Source organism: Diabrotica virgifera, chromosome 8 (assembly GCF_917563875.1).
Source record: "Diabrotica virgifera virgifera chromosome 8, PGI_DIABVI_V3a".
NCBI lineage: Eukaryota > Metazoa > Arthropoda > Insecta > Coleoptera > Chrysomelidae > Diabrotica > Diabrotica virgifera.
Window position 1 is genome coordinate 62,820,283 of NC_065450.1, and position 19,203 is coordinate 62,839,485.

At 32.2% G+C, this 19,203-nt stretch overlaps 1 protein-coding gene across 1 annotated transcript; it reads left to right on the plus strand.

Annotated features, from left to right (window-relative positions):
* Window positions 1-844: 844 nt before the first annotated feature.
* Window positions 845-13,466, plus strand: LOC126890080 (dimethyladenosine transferase 1, mitochondrial). The gene is made up of 4 exons (XM_050658912.1): window positions 845-1,292; window positions 5,525-5,823; window positions 8,063-8,473; window positions 13,239-13,466. The coding sequence occupies exons 1-4, from the start codon at window positions 1,174-1,176 to the stop codon at window positions 13,415-13,417; spliced, it is 1,008 nt and encodes a 335-aa protein (XP_050514869.1). The 5' UTR covers window positions 845-1,173; the 3' UTR covers window positions 13,418-13,466.
* The last annotated feature ends 5,737 nt before the right edge of the window (window positions 13,467-19,203 follow it).

The window sequence follows — 19,203 nt, forward strand, 5'->3', positions numbered from 1 at the left end:
GAAAGAATCAGATAGTAAAAAGAGAAAAATCAAAGAAGCGGCTCTAATTATGCTAAATGAAACCAATTGTGTCGCAAATTCCTCGGTAGAATGCAGTAGGATGTGGTTACCCATACTGAAAGAGGAAGTCAATAGAAAGAAAATACCAAGATTAGTAAGTCAATAATATCGAGCTAGTACATATTTTATATTTTAGTATTACTTATATATCTAGTATTATTAATATTATTTATAATTTAAACATGTTACAAGTCAGAATTTGGTATTATTTTTTGAGAGTAAATTAATGTAAGACCAAATACTTACGATGTCGGGATAGTATCACAGGGTTTTTCCTGGTTTTCCCTTGTGATTTACTATGAAGTCTCTAACGCGAGAATTTTACTATCGTTGCATTTGGTTGTCTTTTTAAAGACATATCACATGCTATAATTTTTTATGACGGATATTCTTGAGTTGGGGTTAATTTCATGTAATCGAATGAACTATCTTTCAGTAAGTCGTCCCAGGAACGCAACTCATAAATATTGGCAATATCATTTTAAAGTCTTCTACTTTAAAATGTATAATATATGTCTGAATTGCCAATATAAATGAGTGAGATTAAATAAATTATTAGAAGAATTTTTTTGCTTAGCAACAACACTTTAGTTTATTTTAGTAATATTTTGTATTTTGACAACGGCACCCGATTTGGGCGTCGAAACGTTAATAAAATTATTTTTTTCATTTTAATTGTGGCTTATTTCCCATATAAATAATTAATCATGTTATAATATTATTTATCTGAGACCAAAAAAGCATAAAACAAATATACATGAAGTATGAAACAAATAACAGCAAACAGTTGAGGTTAAATCTTTAGGGGCTGAAAAATTCCATTTATCATTTTATGTAAACACAACACTACAAAATAAGACAATAAACTATGTCCGATCGCATGCCAAAAATTGATTTAAGCAAAATCAAAAAGACCGATTTAGACTTCATAAAGGAAATAGAAAAACGAAATCAAGAGAGGGTGCTGAAACTAAAAAAGCTTAGAAGGACCAATTTACTTACTGCTGGGTTTTTAACTGCTGGTATTCTTGGTATTTATGGGTATTCCATGTATGCTGTGAGACAAGAGAGTTTCCTAGACGACTTTGATGAACCGGCTAAGACCACTCAATAATGGCTGCAAATGTACAACATGTTCGTTTACCCCCTTTACCTACTATTAGAGATTTAGTTAAGTTATATCGCCTTCGAGCTCTTAGACAACTATCTCAAAATTTTTTAATGGATGAAAGGTAATAGATACTAGTCCTAACATCTAATCTATAGTAAATGTGTATTTGTGTATAGTTGTTGAACGCTCTAAAAAGTATATAATGACTAGAGCTGTAAAAGTAACGGGAAATTATATACGCGCATGTATCCATTAGTTTAACATTTAGTACTCGTTATTATCATATCGTTACTTGTTACTTTTGATACTAGCAGTATCCTAGTATTGTATTTGGACGCAATACATACAAAATATCTAAACATACTGATTCATTCGGGCAATTTGTTTTAGTTCATAGTTCCGTATGTAGGTTTAATTTGAGTGGACGGTGTTCTAAAATGCCTCTACTTTTATTACATATACCTAACAAAATATATTCGTATATTGGGATTAAATAAATTTTTAACTTTAATATAGGTACACTACTGTAACAAATTAACGCACCACCTTAAAAATGGGTCATTTTTGATGTCTCGAATTTCCTAAACCTTTCATCTGATTTAAGTGATTTTGTAATCTGTTATAGCCTTATTCTTTAACAATATCGTTGTTATAATATTGTTGCTAGACAGGTAAATTTTCATGTATACCAGGTGTACCAATCGAACTGTATTTTTTTCTCAAAGTTCACCACACCCTGTGGAATATTCTAGCATTTAGAAAATACTGAAATTAAAACCCAACTATAGCGTCAGATTTTTTTAACATTCTGTTTTTTGATTCAATAGCTTATGTTAAATACAGTCCTCTCTCTCTATAACGATATGCAAGGCACCAGGAATTTTCATTGGTATAAGGAGAGATCATTACCTATACAGAGAGAGAGAGAGACAAAAGTCGTTATTGTAATAATAATATTACTGTATTAAATAACCTACTTTAATTTAAAAGAGGTTAACTTTGAATAATACTAAAGTACTTAAACCTAGAGTACTTTACGCTTTTTCGAAAACACGTTGACTGTTCACAGACTGGGATACAACTGAAACTGGAAGTGAGAAGTCATTAATAGATGATAACAGTAAATAGGCATACCACCTGAACGATAAAAGAGTATTACTCAACTTTCTGCAAACTGGATTATAATTTGAACCACCAAGTTTTTGCTAATTGTTGCACAGTGGTCCACAAAATTATTCATTTACTAATCTTTTATCAAGTTACACCTACGCAAGAGGTTTGTTACTTATTCCCTTTGTCTGTATTAAGTGTCTTTAATTGGTAAAATTCCCACGGTTTAGTTGGTTTAGTTATCGGCCAAACACGAATGGTTATTAGTTGTTCTTGAAAAGTGAGGTCATCAACTTGGCGGGTGTACAGTCTCTGCTCAATTTATTAGACTCACCCTAGAAATATCAGTTTTTTAAATTCCCAACGCCTTAAAAGTATCTTCAAAGTGATACGGAACTGCTAAATGGGGTAAATAACAATTACTTGATAATCGTGCTACATAATTAAGTTAAAAATGGTGAATTTTTTTTATTGAATTGTGAAAATTTTACAGATGGCAATAGAATGTCTTAAAAGTGTGCAATGACTCGACTCTTTTTAACTTTAGTTTTTTAGTTAAATTAGTGATTGGTGTTAAATTTTCGTAAAATTTGCGGTGGTGAGTGTTAATAATGTTCTAAATTAATGTTAGTTTTCAATTTGTTTAATTTATTTTAAGATATTAATACAAATATGGTAATTTCTAAAAGACGATTATTTTCGATTGGAATTTTTTCATATGAATGATTGTAAAGATCTTTCTGTTGAACAAATCTCTTCTGCTACTGCTCTATTAGAGAACATCATATGTTGTCAAAGAGAAATAGCAAAAAAATGTTGTTTATCTTAATCTTCAGTTAGAAGGTCGAGTCAAAAACCTAAAGAAGAACATCCTATTATATCAATTTGGAGGGGTTGGTATGGCAGAAAGATTTCAGTAACCCCCAGAGGGCAAAGGATTTTAAAAAATTGGGCTGTAAAACACATAAGAGTCACTCATAGCGATATAAGGAATAAATTGGAAGAAGCAGAGTGTTCAGTATCGGAGTCCACTGTACGCCGAAATTTGTACAGTATGGAATTCAAATAGCATAGGCCAGTTAAGGAATCAAAACCATCACCACAAATGCTTAAGAAACGCTTAGTTTCAGCCAATTTGCATAAATATTTTATGACTATAGAGTTTTTATGCAAATTGGCCCAAACTCAGCGTTTTTTGAGCATTTGGGATGATAGTTAGTTGTTTAGATGGTTTCATAACTGGCCTATGACATTTGAATTCCATACTGTACAAATTTCGGCGTACAGTGGACTCTGATACTGAACACTCTCATTCTTCCAATTTATTCCTAATGTCGCTATGGGCGACTCTTCTGTATTTTACAGCCAAATTCTTTAAAATTCGTTGGCATCTGGGGGTGACTGAAATCTTTCTGCCATACCAACCCCTCCAAATTGATGTAACACGATGTTCCTCTTTAGGTTTTTGACTCGACCTTCGAACTAACGATTAAGATAAACCACATTTTTTGCTATTTCTCTTTGAAAACATGAGATATTTTCTAATAGAGCAGTAACAGAAGAAATTTGCCCAACAGAAAGATCTTTACAATCACCCATTTGAAAAAATTCCAATCAAAGATATTCGTCTTTTAGAAATTAACATATTTCTATTAATATCTTAAAATAAATTAAACAAATTAAAAACTACCATTAATTTAGAACAGTATTAACACTCACCACTGCAAATTTTACGAAAATTTAACACCAATCATTAATTTAACTAAAAAACTAAAGTTGAAAAAAGTCGAGTCATTGCACACTTTTAAGACATTCTATTGCCATCTGTAAAATTTTCACAATTCAATAAAAAAAATTCACCATTTTTAACTTAATTATGTAGCACGATTATCAAGTAATTGTTATTTACCCCATTTAGCAGTTCCATATGACTTTGAACACACTTTTAAGGTGTTTCAAATTTAAAAAATTCATATTTCTAGGGTGAGTCTAATAAATTGAGCAGGGACTGTATGTAAAAAAAGATATGAGTTGAAAAATGCGAAAAATGAGCTAAGTACACCATACATTCCAAAAATGGATATTACACTTAGAGGAAAAGAGATATGTCATTCTACACATATTTACACGCGATTTGGTATGTGTAAAATGATATAATCGACTAAAAATGATATTTTTAAAGTAATACGGGCTTATGTAGACTTACATGTGAAATATATGAAAATAAATGAAATATTTTGTGAATAGAGGTGTATGTTCACATATGATCAAAAGCATTCGAATATTTTTCTGACTTGCTTTTGGGTTAATAAATATAAGTCAGATAGTGTAAGGGATATTTTGCCAGATGCATCTGACCACGAGTATAACTAACAGAGGGTAATTAACAATAATAAATTACTAGTAATAATTAGATATGTTTTGTTTGTATCAAGGTTTTAATAAAAAATGTTGGTGAAAAGAGGTATATGTTCTATTTTTTTCAAAAAAATTCGATATACTCCATATTTACTACAAAAAATGTGTTCTTGCGACATAATGAAGTCATACACAGAAGATAATACACATTTTATTGAAAAATAATAATGTATTGCATTTACGTCACAAAAATCACAAAAACCCGTTTTCCCAAAATTATACTTTTTTGACTTATATCCCTTTTCACATACGCCCGCCTATTGAACGCTGAAAAGTGATCCCTATAAAGAGAGAACAATATCGGTATAGAGAAAGAATTAATACATTGTCCTTATGATGAACCAAACAATGTTTAGTACTTTCATCTTTATAGAGGAATTATCGTTATATAAGGAATCATTATAAAGAGCGACTACTGTAATTGAATAATAAAAAAAGTTAGGTACTTTAACAACTAGCCATGTTTTTCATCAATACATTGTGTGCGACAAACTCTAAAGTGTAATTCTACATGAAAAAGAAAGTTTGCTTTATAAATTATGTCCGCAAATACTTCGTTTCCAAGATACAGGGTGTTGAAATTTTTCTTACAAACTGACGATTTATTTATTGCTCTAAAACCGGTTGAGATATGCAAATGAATTTTGGTGGGTTTTAAGAAGTAGTTATTGTGCATTTTTTGGCACACAGTTAAGAATTTTATATTCACCATTGGCATGCATACAGGTAATATGACTATGAATATAGTCAAATACAAACTAATACTTTTGGTACTTAATAATTTTCTTCATCCTAGTTCTAAATCAATCTTTATTTCTATTGTAGAATCACTGATAAAATCGTACGGGCTGCTGGTCCTTTAAAAAATCACTATGTTTGCGAAATTGGCCCAGGACCTGGAGGTATCACCAGATCCATAATCAAAAAGAACCCAAGAAAACTTATTGTAGTTGAAAAAGATCCCAGATTTCTTCCAACTCTAGAGTTATTGCAGCTTTGTTGCAAGGATGTTACTGATATGAAAATCGAGATTGCTGATATAAGAACATATGATCTTAAGCAGTGTTTTCAAGGAGCACCTGAAATGGAATGGCAGCATGCTCCTCCTCCTGTTCATTTAATAGGTAGGTTAAATATAAATACTAATTTACCTATATTTTTGTCATAACAATAAGACTGATTCTTCATCAAAAACATCAATATTTGATCAATCTTTATTACTTAGTTACAAATGAGGTTCTTCTACTTATGCCGTCTTATAACGAAGGTTGGTGATCACTTCTTCACTTCTGTATCTTTGGCAATGTGAATTATCTGTTCAACACTGAGGTTAGTATAATCTCTGATATTTCTCAGCCAAGATTTCTTCTTTCTTCCCAAGCCTTTTGTTCCCTCTACTCTTCCTTGCAGGATGAAGTGTCTATCTATCTATCTATTGCCCTTCATGTGTACAAAGTTTAACATAGGTCTCCCCCATATTTTTCCACTCTTCTCGGTTTAGTGCTAATCTTGTCCATCTGGTCCCTGCGTACATTTTTAGGTCATCAGACCATCTCATCTGTGGTCTGCCCTTTCCTCTTTTATGGTCCTAAGGTCTCCAGTGGGTCATCGATTCTTTCCATCTTCCGTCCCTTTGTCTGCTGTTGTGATGTGTAGTAGAGAATATTTATCGTTTTGAAGTAGGTATGTGGCCCAGATACAATGTTTTTCTTATTTTAATTGTGTTCATAAGATTTCTGCCATGTCCAATTCGTCTTAACACTTCTTCGTTTGAGATTTTGCTGTCCAAGGAATTTTCAAAATACGCCTATATAGCCACATTTCGAATGCCTCCAATTTTTTTATGAATTGAGCTTTCAAAGTCCAATTTTCTACCCCATAGGTATAGTAGTTGCGACCAAACATAACATTCGACAAACCACAATCTGATGGCCATACTAAATTTCTTATTATTTATAAACAATGACTTATATTTTATAAATACTTTTCAAGCAATTTCTATTCTCACCTTTATCTCCTCATCTTGTAACATTGAGTTTATAATTGCTCCGAGATATTTGGCTCTTCACAAATGAATGCAAAAAACAATGAAACAGAAATGAATGGACAAACCTAAAGGAGGCTTACATCCGTTGATGGATGGAATAGTTGTTGATAATAATGTCACTTGTCTGCCTAACTGGTCTAAGTGCTGCCTGTTCTTCTTCCAGTTTTAGTTCAACATACTCCCTTAGTATTTTCTCTATTATCTATGTATATGTATAGTTTATAATTATAACTAACTTGGACTAGACATATTGCTCTGTTTTCACCTTGCGTTTCTTCTCCATTTTTATGTATTTGTGCAAATAAACTATTTCCGATTCCTCATGCGTCTTTTGATTCTTCCAACCTTCTTTGAAAATTATCCACATCCACTCTTTTTCCTTTCCTACTAGATACTCTATCATTTCTGGCGCAATTTCATCGTCCACATGCTTTTTCAGTTTTGATTCTATGTATTTATGGCTCCATCCATTTCCTCTCTTATTATCTCCATTAACTCCTTCGCTACAGACCGTCATACGACCTATATACGGATACAACTAATTAAAGGTGGGTTTCCCCACCTCTAGATTTGAATATGAACATTCGGATCGAACAAAAATACTTTAAATATGATGCAGACGGCTGCACCGCCGTATATGGCGAATGCAAACTCATGATGCACGTGTGTGAATGTCACAGTGTCACAGTCAAGCATGATGCACATGGGTGCATCACCGTATTGAAGGAGTTAAGCTGTCCACGACCTTGTATTTCTCTAAGTAGTCTTCTGTCAGTTTGCCCCCAAATATTTCTGTATAGTGTTCTTTTCAAGCTTCTAATATTTCTATTTTCCACATTTTAATTGAGTTTCTTGCCTTTTTTTGCTTTTATTTCTTTTCCTTTGTTTTCTTTTAACCTCTTTATGCAAGTCCAGAATTGTCTGTTATTTGTTTTATATCCTTAATTCAAGCTACCTCCAAATTTTTCCCAGCTTTCTCGTTTTGGCCATTTTGACTGCCCTTTTTGCTGTTTCTCTTTGTAGTATCTTCTTATCGCTTTTTATAAATGTGTCATTGTATTTCCTCCCGGTAGTTTTCTTTCCTTTTCTTCCATTTAATGTTTTGATTTCTTTACTTCATTTGGTTTTGTTTACTCAGTTATTGTTCTTTTGTATATTTTCCACTTTTCTTCGAAATCCCTTAGGATTTCTCCACTTTTAAATCTTTGGGCCTTCTTCATAGGCCTGCATCAGGTCTAAGAAGTCTCCTTTCCTCATTTCCTCTTTTAGTAAACTTTGGAAAAGGAAACATGTTCATTAAATTTTTTTTATTGTAGGTAACCTCCCTTTTAGCGTTTCCACCAACTTAATTATCAAATACTTACAGTCAATATCAGAAAAAACATCGGCTTGGCACTATGGTAGGTCATCGATGACCCTAACATTTCAAAAAGAAGTGGGAGAAAGAATGGTAGCTCCAATCATGGACAAACAAAGATGCCGCCTATCTGTCATATGTCAGATGTGGTGTGACGTTCAGTATAAATTTACCATCCCTGGTAAAGCCTTTGTACCGAAGCCTGACGTGGATGTAGCTGTTATGACTCTAGTGCCTTTAAAATATCCTTTGGTGAAACTTCCTTTTAAAATGGTCGAGAAAGTGCTTAGAAATATATTTAATATGAGACAGAAGTATTGCATAAGAGGTGTCGAGAGGTTATTTCCTGAAGACAAAAGGAATGAATTGGGTAGGTATACGTTTTAACAGGTTAAGTGCCATGTACGCCCAATAAGTGGACACAAATAACCCTCGCTGTTGGTAAGACAAAATGCTCAGACGAACTGCTCAGGAGTGCCATACATTTTCTTTATTTATTATAAAAGAACAGTTTTATAAATAACTACCGAATTTATGGTTACAAATGGATATTGGGTAGACACCAATAATTATGGCTCAATCCAATATAAACATAATATATTTAAAACTACACTTCTCCAAGAAATTAACGCACCACCTTAAAAATTGGTCATTTTGAATGTCTCGAATTTCCTAAACCTGTTGTCCGATTTAAGTGATTTTTTTTAACATGTTATAGCCTAGATAGAAAAATAATTGTCATTGCATACCGGGTGTACCAATCAAACTGTGTTTTTTTTTTCTAAAAGTTCTCGTCACCCTGTGTAATATTCTAACATTTATAAAATACCGAAATTAAAACCCAACTACAGCCACAGGTTTTCTTTAAATTCTGTTTTTGATTCATCGCTTATGGTGGATAATAAAAAAGTTAGGTCATACTTTAACAAGTATAGCCTTCAGTGGCGGCCAGTCAGGGTCGGCAGTGCCGACCCACACATTTATAAATATTATAGATTTTTTTAATATTCAATTTAATCAAAGTTTATGTCATTTTTTGTATCTATGAAATAAAAAAAAACTCAGATAATACAGACTAAATTTTATTCATAGTTTTTAAAAGAATTCGACCAATCCGAGCGTTAAGTGATTCCTGCGCATAAGAGACTTTTCAAAAAATGAATGATCCGAGCCATTCATCTGACTGTTCGGCTAGCCGACCCCAGCTCATCCGTAGCTTGACGATTTACACGTAAAACTCGACGAGAAATACAAGTCGATGAGCAACCAAACATACATTTCTCCGTAGGCAAAGTAGGCATTAAGCGGCAGGTACGGCACATTTCAATCTGCCGGTTTCATTTGGAAGCATCGGCAGAAATTGTAAAAAATAATCACGCCGTTTTACGTCGTTTAATTGATATTGTAATTTTTTTAAGTTTTCAGGAATTATCATTTATTTATAGATATATAATATCGTATAATCGTTATATCATATAATTATAGATAAGTAACTAATAAAATTGTTTAAGAAATACGATTTGGATTTTCTAATTTACTTTTTGATTCTAAGATATTTAGCGACATGTCTAAAACAGTACAGAATGAACTAATATAATCAATTAGTTACATTTTGAATAACGTTATTGGATCTGAGATTCAGAAAACCATTTGATTTTCGCTAGAAGTAGATGAAACTTCTGATTATCATGTCATTTACAATAATTATCAACTGTTGTCCGATACGCGTTACGTGGTAATATTTATGAGAGGTTTTTACGTTTTACAGACGTGAGTAAAAGCAATAAGACATAAGTTTTTGGTGTTTTAAAGAATAGATTAAAATTTTTTGATATCAAAAATAAAGTGGTAGGGCAAACTGGGGCAAACTTATGACGGCGCTGCCGTGATGTCTGATGAATTGAACGGTCTCCAGGCAAAAGTTAAAGCTATTGCACCACAAGCTTTATTTACTCACTGTCATGGGAATAGAATGAATTTAGTTTTGCAGAAAGAAAAATTAAAGAATATCGTCTTTTCTTGCCAGTTTAGCTCGCCCAAACGGACTACTGTTTTAGAACAATTTGTTTCAAAAAAAAATGCAAACAGTTTGTCAAACGCGATGAAATTTTAAACCTCGGTTAGTTTCCACTGTAGCAGATTTTCGTGAACAGCTTTTGGAGGTTTTTTTAATTTATTATCGAAGGCGACGATTTTGAAAGTTGTGATGTGATATCTTGATCCGTGAAGCAATCGGTTTGAGAACTTTATTAAATTATTATTCTTTTAATATTCTTTTAAATATTTTTAAGAAAGTGCTTGCCCAAACCGATTTGATATTCATTGTTGTTCAAAATCAGTCAACTGACATTATTTATTCCAAAGATAGAATAAGAAAACTGGTGCAAAATCTCAAAGATTTTCGTAATGATAGTAGTTTCCAATATATATGCAGTGACGTTTTGGGTTCGCTTGATATTTCCGAACCACCCCAAAAAATACACAGGCATGATACATAATATCTCGAAAAACGAGTATATTTTGAAATTTGTGATACCTACTATGTATTATGCAAATAGATACCCGTTTTCCGAATTTTGAAGATTTGCAAATTTTTGACCTCTTTGACGATTCAAAATTTAAAAGTTACCTTCGCCAAAGAATTTTCAAGATATTTATTATTACAAATGACTTAAAAATTACGCTGATCCAAATATTTTCAGAAAGTTGGATAAGTTACAAAATATGTGTAATTTTATATAGTAAGTACTGCAATTCGTTACAACAAACTGATCATCAATTCTCTTATTACCACCAACTTCTGCTTTAAATGAACGGGATTTCTCTTGTCTCAAAAGAATCAAAACATATTGTCAAAACACCATGGAACAAGAGAGAATGTCAAGTAAACCAAACAAAAAAATCTCCTATGATGATTTAAGCCTTTTAATTAGATGGTATACCTATATGAGGAGACAAAAAGACCTTACCTACCCTGTCTCTAAGGCCACGAGCCGCCACTGATAGCCTTGTTTTTCATGAATAAAGGGTGTTTTTAAAGAATTATTGCAAGGGGTAATTCTGCATGAAAAAATAATGACAGTTTGCTTTATAAACGTACAAATGCTTCGTTTCCGAGATAGGGTGTGTTGAAATTCTTCTTACAAACTGACGATTTATTTATTGCTCTAAAACCGGTTGAGATATGCAAATGTTTGGTGGGTTGCTTTAGGTGGTGCGAACTTTTAGAAAAAATCACAGTTTGATTGGTACACCCGGTAGACAATGACAATTTACCTATCTAACAACAATATTATTACAGTGATATTGTTAAAGAATAAGGCTATAACATGCTAAAAAATCACTTAAATCGGACAACATGTTTCGAGATATTAAAATTGACCCATTTTTAAGGTGCTGCGTTAGTTTCTTGGAGAAGTGTAATTATTTGTTTCAAATACCACAGTCTACGAACCTCTCTTTACAACACAAAAAAAAGGCGGGCTATTTTTGAAAGCATAATAGTAGTAAGTGCAATAATATGCTAAGGTATATTGGCGGCAAGTGTAGCATATACCGTCCAAGCCCCCTAGTATTTGATATTTGCCGCCAAATCGCATAGTATTTTAATAGAGAAAACGTATATATTGCCAACAAAATTGCAGTTTTATTTAAAATAAAATGCTTATACAACTCTAAAGACTTTGTAAATAGATTTTAAATACATACTCCATTCTACAGAGCAATGGAAAAATCTCATTTTTGATAACAAAGCAGTTACAGCCAGTTACAGCCTTTGGTCTTAGCACGGCAGTATAATCGGCGGGCTCAAAAGTTCGTAGGCTGACACATAGATGGCTCTACTGGTATTAAATCCATGTGATTTTTAGTCAGCCCTAACCTTCAAAAGATGCGTTTATAAATTTGACAGCTGTCGAACTATTAGTTTATGAGATATAGCATTTTAAGTGAAGCCACTTATGTTAGTTTAAAAAAATGAACACAAAGGAATTTCGTACCTTAATATTTGACTGCTGTTTGGCGAAAATAAATACTGTTGAAGCCAAATCTTGGCTTGATAAACAATATTCAGACTCTGCACAAGGAAAATAACCGTTGAGGAATGGTTTGCTAAGTTTAAACGAGGTGAAATGAGCACCGAGGACGATGCATGCAGTGGACTCCCCAAAGAGGCTGTTACCGATGAAGACATTAAAAAAGTCCACAAAATAAATTTGGATGACCATAAAGTGAAGTTGTTCGAGAGAGCTGAGACTGTAAAGACATGAAAGGAACGTGTTGGATATAATATGCATGAATATTTGGATACGCGAAAGCTCTGTGCAAAGTGGGTGCCGCGAGAGCTCACAATCGATCAAAAACAACAACGAATTGGTGTTTCTGAGAAGTATTTGAAGCTATTCAATCGTAATAAAACCGAATTTTTGCGTCGAGATATTACAATCGATGAAACATGGCTCCATCATTTCACACCGGAGTCTAATCGTCAGTCTGCCGGGTCGACTGCACGTGATGAACCGACTCCAAAGCGTGGAAGACGCAACAGTCGGCTGGCAAGGTTATGGCATCAGTATTTTGGGATGCGCATGGTATATTCATCGAGTATCTTGAAAAGGAAAAAAACATTAACAGCGACTATTAAGTTGCGCTATTGGGGCGTTTGAACGACGAAATCGTGTAAAATTGCCCCCATTTGAAGAAAAATAAAGTGCTGTTTCATCAAAATAACGCACCGTGTAACAAATTAATGAAAATGATGGGAAAATTTCATGAATTGGGATTCGAATTGCCTCCGCAGCCACCGTATTCACCAGATATGGCTCCCTGCGACTACTACCTTTTAGCTGACCTCAATAGAATGCTCGCTGTAAAGAAATTTAGCACCCATGAAGAGTTAATTGCCGAAACTGAGGCTTATTTTGAGGGCAAAGACAAATTGTATTATAAAAATGGTATTGAAAAGTTTCTCGAAGGAAACTATTTTGAATAATACAATCAAATTTTATCAAAAAAAAAAATTATTTTTATGTTAGCCTACGAACTTTTCAGTCCGCCTGTTAGGACCTTGTTAGATCGTAAGCCCCTTTTCTGCAAGGCTTCAAAAATAGTTGTACAAATGCTTTTTTTTATTTTAGGTAATAAACTTTTACAATTAGCCGAAGTGGATCCAACAACCAGACCTTTTCAGATAAGCAATGAGGAATTCGTTAGGATATTTTATGCTTACAACTTACTGTGTGAAGAAAATCCAGGACTTGAGAATTATGATTCTAGAGCACCAAAAAGAAAATTGTTAGAGGAGCTCGAAGAGTAGTTAGATGATAGGTTTAATATTTTCCTTTTAAATAAATTTTAGTTGTTACTGTGTGTGTTTTCGTTCCATTAGTGTTGAAAATGTGGTACTATTTGATGACATTGACATAATAGGGCGTAGCAAACGAGACGTTGATCAAAATTTAATAGCATTTGAAAAGGGGCGAAACAGGTCGGTCTAGTCATCAAGGAAGACAAAACCAAGCACATGCTGGCCACTAAGGATTCCCTATCAAATGAGGAAAAAACAGTGTTTGGAAGTACATATTTCGGTTGTGTGTTGACGGAATTAATTAAAAATAAGTGTAACAACGAACAGTAATATATTTATTTATTTTGGGTAAACAAGCGGTGTTTAGCGCGAGCGAGGGTGTGTCTGCATCGTTCGCATGCTGTGTAGAGACTGACTTGCCGGACCACCAACTATTGTGTCAACTGGTTTGCGGTTTTGCGATAATGGCCAGAAGGGCCATAAATTACTGCATCTGCCTTTTAAAAGATTAGAACCTTTTTGTATTTTAAAAAGTTGACATAAAGAGTGTGGCAATCTGACATCGTAATCCATTAGTGTTTCCTTGAAAAAAACATTAATTTTATACAATCTGTTTAGGGATACATTTTCGTATCTCGAAATCAACGGCCCTTGTTGGCATATGGTTTGTATATAACATGTGAGTTTTAAATGACTAATATGTTGTTTCGTTTTGAAGAAAAGTTATTAAAAATTAAGAAAATAAAATTAGCAAAAATAGTAATTAAAGCGTATCGCTGTAGAAGTCATATGTCTTTTAAGTGTTAACAGCTTCACATTACTTGCTCGTCAGTGACTGCTACCAACAAAACAAGCAGAAAAAATTAAAAGACGAATAAATTTTATAATTATGACGTAGAAACATGGACTCTACCGCAGAAATATGAAAGATTTTTGGAAAGATTCTTTCATATTTCTTAAGTAGTCTTCAATATCAAATCGGCCAAATAGGGCGAAGCGGATCGACCACTTCTTCATACAAAGATCGAAGGTTTAATATCACGTCTAGATTAGGGTTGGCGGTTGTTGACAAAACACCGGTTTTCGGTTGTACCGTTCTTTTGAAGTTATATTTCTTTAGACGCGTTGGGTGTAAATTTATATGTGCGCGAATTCATCAAAAGTCTTGGTCCGGAGCGCAGCTGAAACGTTATAACGGGCTATGATTGGGTAATTACAATGATCTGTCAACAATTATTGTTCAATATGTCGGTTATGGGTAAACAAATGTTGTGTTATATTAGTTTTTATTGTTGTGAGAACAGAAAAAAGCAAGTTTATAATTGTAGTGACTTTTTAATTAGTTTTTAAAAGCAACGGGTACGTAATTATTGTAAATGTTTCAGTATTGTAATAAAAAATTACATAGGTATACTTACGTATTTGGAAAATGTATGTACCTATCTAGTAGGTAATGCTTTGGCTTTGATTTACATAAATTGAATACCAACAAAATTTCTACCAATCTTCATCTAATATATTGTTTTAGTACTCTATATATTGTTGTATTTTAATATTTTAATTCCACAAAAATCAAACTAATTTGATTAAATTTAGAACTGTCAAACAGTAAAACGTATAGTTGGCGGAGTTGACGATAGAAGGCTAAGAAGAAAATATATGGCGCACGCGGGCGCCGCTCAGCCTTGCGGGGGCCCTGCATTGCGCTTTAGTCTGTGATACTCCATTCGAATCGATATGAGTATAGAAATCAATCATCCGTGTTATGAAATTGGTTTCGGTCAGCTAAAATTTCTCATTTACAATTCAGTATTTTTTTCCACTTATCCGGTTTTTCACCGGTTATTACTCTAAAAAAAAAACCGGAACAAAAATAAACAACCGATTATTGCAGAGGAAAAAACCGGTTGTAGGTTATAACCCGTAGGTTTTCCCATTGCTAGACTATATTTAAATGCCGGAAGTTGTTCGGAATAGATATTTTTATAGTTATTTGTTGTTCGGAGCTACTTCCCACCATTGTATGTATAATTAGTAAAAATACAAAAAATATCTTGAAAATGTTTTTATTAAAGCATTTAATATATTTTAAATAGATAACTGACCTTCATTTTTATATAGGTCATTTTAATATTATCACACTACAAAAGTATTTTATTTGCCTTCACTAATTATTGATTAAGTATTTGATAATAAGGCTATTAGTTAATGTGTTTGTTCTTCATTTTTATAAACACTTGCCTTAGAACAATGGTAGGGGAGAGTGGGCAGAGTCACGAGGTACAAATAATGTGACAGTTTTTAAAACATCTGAAACATTTAATAAAAGAAAAAGATAATAAAATGTCAACTCTACGTCAAGCCAACCCCAGTAGAAAGAGTGACTATCCATAACTAACCATATACAGGGTGTTTCATTGGGGAAGTAACATACGTTAACTGTAGAAAGAGGACACTTAGGCGGCCTCAAAAATACCATACTTATGGATCTTACCTCAATAATAACAAAGACACTGTGTGTTTTATCTATTTTGCCATTTTTTTATTTAGTTCATAACTTTTTAACTACACTGTAGATTTATTTGATATTTGGCACGCCAATATTATTTAACGTGTACAATCAAATAATTTATTTACAATTGCAAAAAATCCAGGTCCGGATTAAAAATATTGGAAAAATGTTCCGACACAAAAACAACACCCTGTACATTAAATTTTTTTGAAATAGATTTTGCATTTGAAAAGAGGATAAAAACTAAATTTAGTGATATACTTTGAATTTTCGGCAAAATGATTTTTCTGGTCAAATTTTGAATTTGAATTCTGAAATTATGCGAATTGCGAGAGCTCGAAGTAGAAAAAAATTTAAGTACGACTTACAACTTGTTAAACACACTGTATATTTATTTTATATTTAACACCGAATATTGTTTAAAGTGTCCAATCAATTAATTTATTTAAAATTATAAAGAATCCAGGGCCGGATTAAAAAATATTGGAAAAATGTTCCGACCCAAAAAAACACCCTGTACATTAATTTCTTTTAAAATGGATATTGCATTTGAAAAGAGGATGAAAAACTAAATTTAGTGGTACACTTTTAATTTTCGGCAAAATGATTCTTCTGGTAAAATTTTTAATTTGAATTCTGAAATTATGTGAATTGCGAGAGCTCGAAGTAAAAAAATTAAAATTTGACTTAATTTTAATTAATGTCACGGTTTAATCTAAATTGGTAAAATGTTAACATTTTAGTGTCTTTTTATTATGGCGGCAAATAATTCATAACAAATATTTACCTTTAATGAATGAATAATAATAAAGAGTCCACAAAAAATACATAACTTTCATCAACGGACTATCTTAAAAATTAAAAAAAAAAACAGAAAAAATTTGCTGAAAAATAACTTTTGGATATCTAAATCCAAAGTTTATAACGAGGAAATACATACTAGGGAAGAACTTATTGACCAGATTCCAGACGCCTTCCAAGAAATGAAGAATATCCCTGACGAAATTAAGTCAGTCAATAACAAAGAGAGCGCAACACTTTGCCTTTAACAAGGTGGTGGCCATTTTAAACAATTACACGCTCTGAGCTTCGCTGGTGGCGCTCCTAGCGGATTACTAATTCAACTTTCACCGGTAATTTTTAAATTTATTATTTAATTGTTATCGCTTAATATTTACAACGCAAAAAAGTAATTAAATTGTAATCGATTTTTTTAAGATTTTGCTAATCATTTTGACGTTCTATTGATAAAATATGAATTTCTTACTTCGGATACTTTCACAATTATCGTGTAGATGGCGCTAAGATTAGTATATTAATTTATAATTACATATTACGGAACATTAAAAAAACTTAAATTCAGTATTTAAAACGTAAGTATATTTAAGGTAAAAATATATACCACAGCTTTGACCAACTAATATTTTTTATAATTAATGTTTTTAATTTTAATTTTAAATTAATCACTTTGACATTTATGTCAAATTTCCGGTAAACGTTTACAGACTTGCCACTACTGGCGCTCGCGAATTTGTAAATATCCCCTCTAAGTACGAGCTCACAGCGTATAGTTTTGATAAGTTATTTTTCAGTTTTTTTTTCTGTTTTTCTTTTAATTTTTAAGATAGTTCGTTGATTACATAAAGTGATGTATTTTTTGTGGACTCTTTATTATTTATTCGTTAATTAAAGGTGAATATTTGTTATGAATGATTTGTCACCATAATAAAAAACACTGAAATTTTAACATTTTACCAATTTAGATTAAATAATGGTATTAATTAAAATTAGGTTACATTTTAATTTTTTTACTTCGAGTCTCGCAATTCACATAATTTCAGAATTCAAATTGAAAATTTTACCAGAAAAATCATTTTGCCGAAAATTCAAAGTATACCACTAAATTTAGTTTTTCATCCTCTTTTCAAATGCAAAATCCATTTTAAAAAAATATAATGTGCAGGGTGTTTTTTTGGGTCGGAACATTTTTCCAATATGTTTTAATCCGGCCCTGGATTTTTTATAATTGTAAATAAATTAATTGATTGGACGCTTTAGAGAATATTCGGTGTTAAATATAAAATAAATATACAGTGTGTTTAACAAGTTGTAAGTCGTATTTCAATTTATTTTCTACTTCGAGCTCTCGCAATTCGCATAATTTCAGAATTTAAATTCAAAATTTTACCAGAAAAATCATTTTGCCGAAAAAAAGTACACCACTAAATTTAGTTTTTATCTTCTTTTCAAATGCATAATAAATTAAAAAAAAAAATTAATGTACAGGGTGTTTTTTTTGGGTCGGAAAATATTTCCAAAATTTTGAATCCGGCCCTGGATTTTTTACAATTGTAAATAAATTAATTGATTGTACACCTTAAAGAATATTTGCGTGCCAAATATCAAATAAATATACAGTGTGGTTAAAAAGTTATGAACCAAATAAAAAATGGCAAAATGGATAAAACACCCAGTATCTTTGTTATTAATGAAGCAAGACCCATTAGGTATGGTATTTTTGAGACCGCCTAAGTGTCCTCTTTCTACAGTTAACGTATGTTACTTTCCCAATGAAACACCCTGTATAATAAACGAAAAATCGACCAACAGCCAGGAGATATAATCACGAATTAGAAAACTAGATTCACCTTTAACCAAATTAGGGGCTTCGTCAATAGCCACAACTTCTCAAAGAATTAGAGATGGTACAGAATAGCATTTTTCGGTAATAGGTTGGAACTGAACCTATTCCAAACAAATACCTATTTCAGAAACCTAATGCGAGTTTCTGATTCCGACGTGAAAAGACGATATATCGATCGCCCTAACTTGTTCCTAGTTGCGCCACTATTGTCTTGCGCTGCATCAAATTCAAACGATCAAACTAGTGTGTACCTATAATTTTGTATTTTTAATCTAGAGGATGTATTTAATTTAATTTTTAAATATATGTTTATATTTCTTACCATGTTTTCCTACAATTCGTAAATCTATAATAAATTTTAAATTTTATTAACTTTAAACAGCTATTAAAACAAATTTTTCTTACATGTGATTATGTGTTTTTAAATTACCTAAAGTCGAGGTTTATTCAGAATTCATTTATGCAAATGGAAAATGAAGACACTAAGTTATTACAGAAGATAGGATCGATTAGATTATAGTAATATAGGTAAATAAAAACATAATGCGAAAGAGTCAAAATTTTAACAGTTTTAAATGACAACTATACCCGCCATAAATAATTAGATATCTGTTACAGCCGTATCGACATGAAATTCTT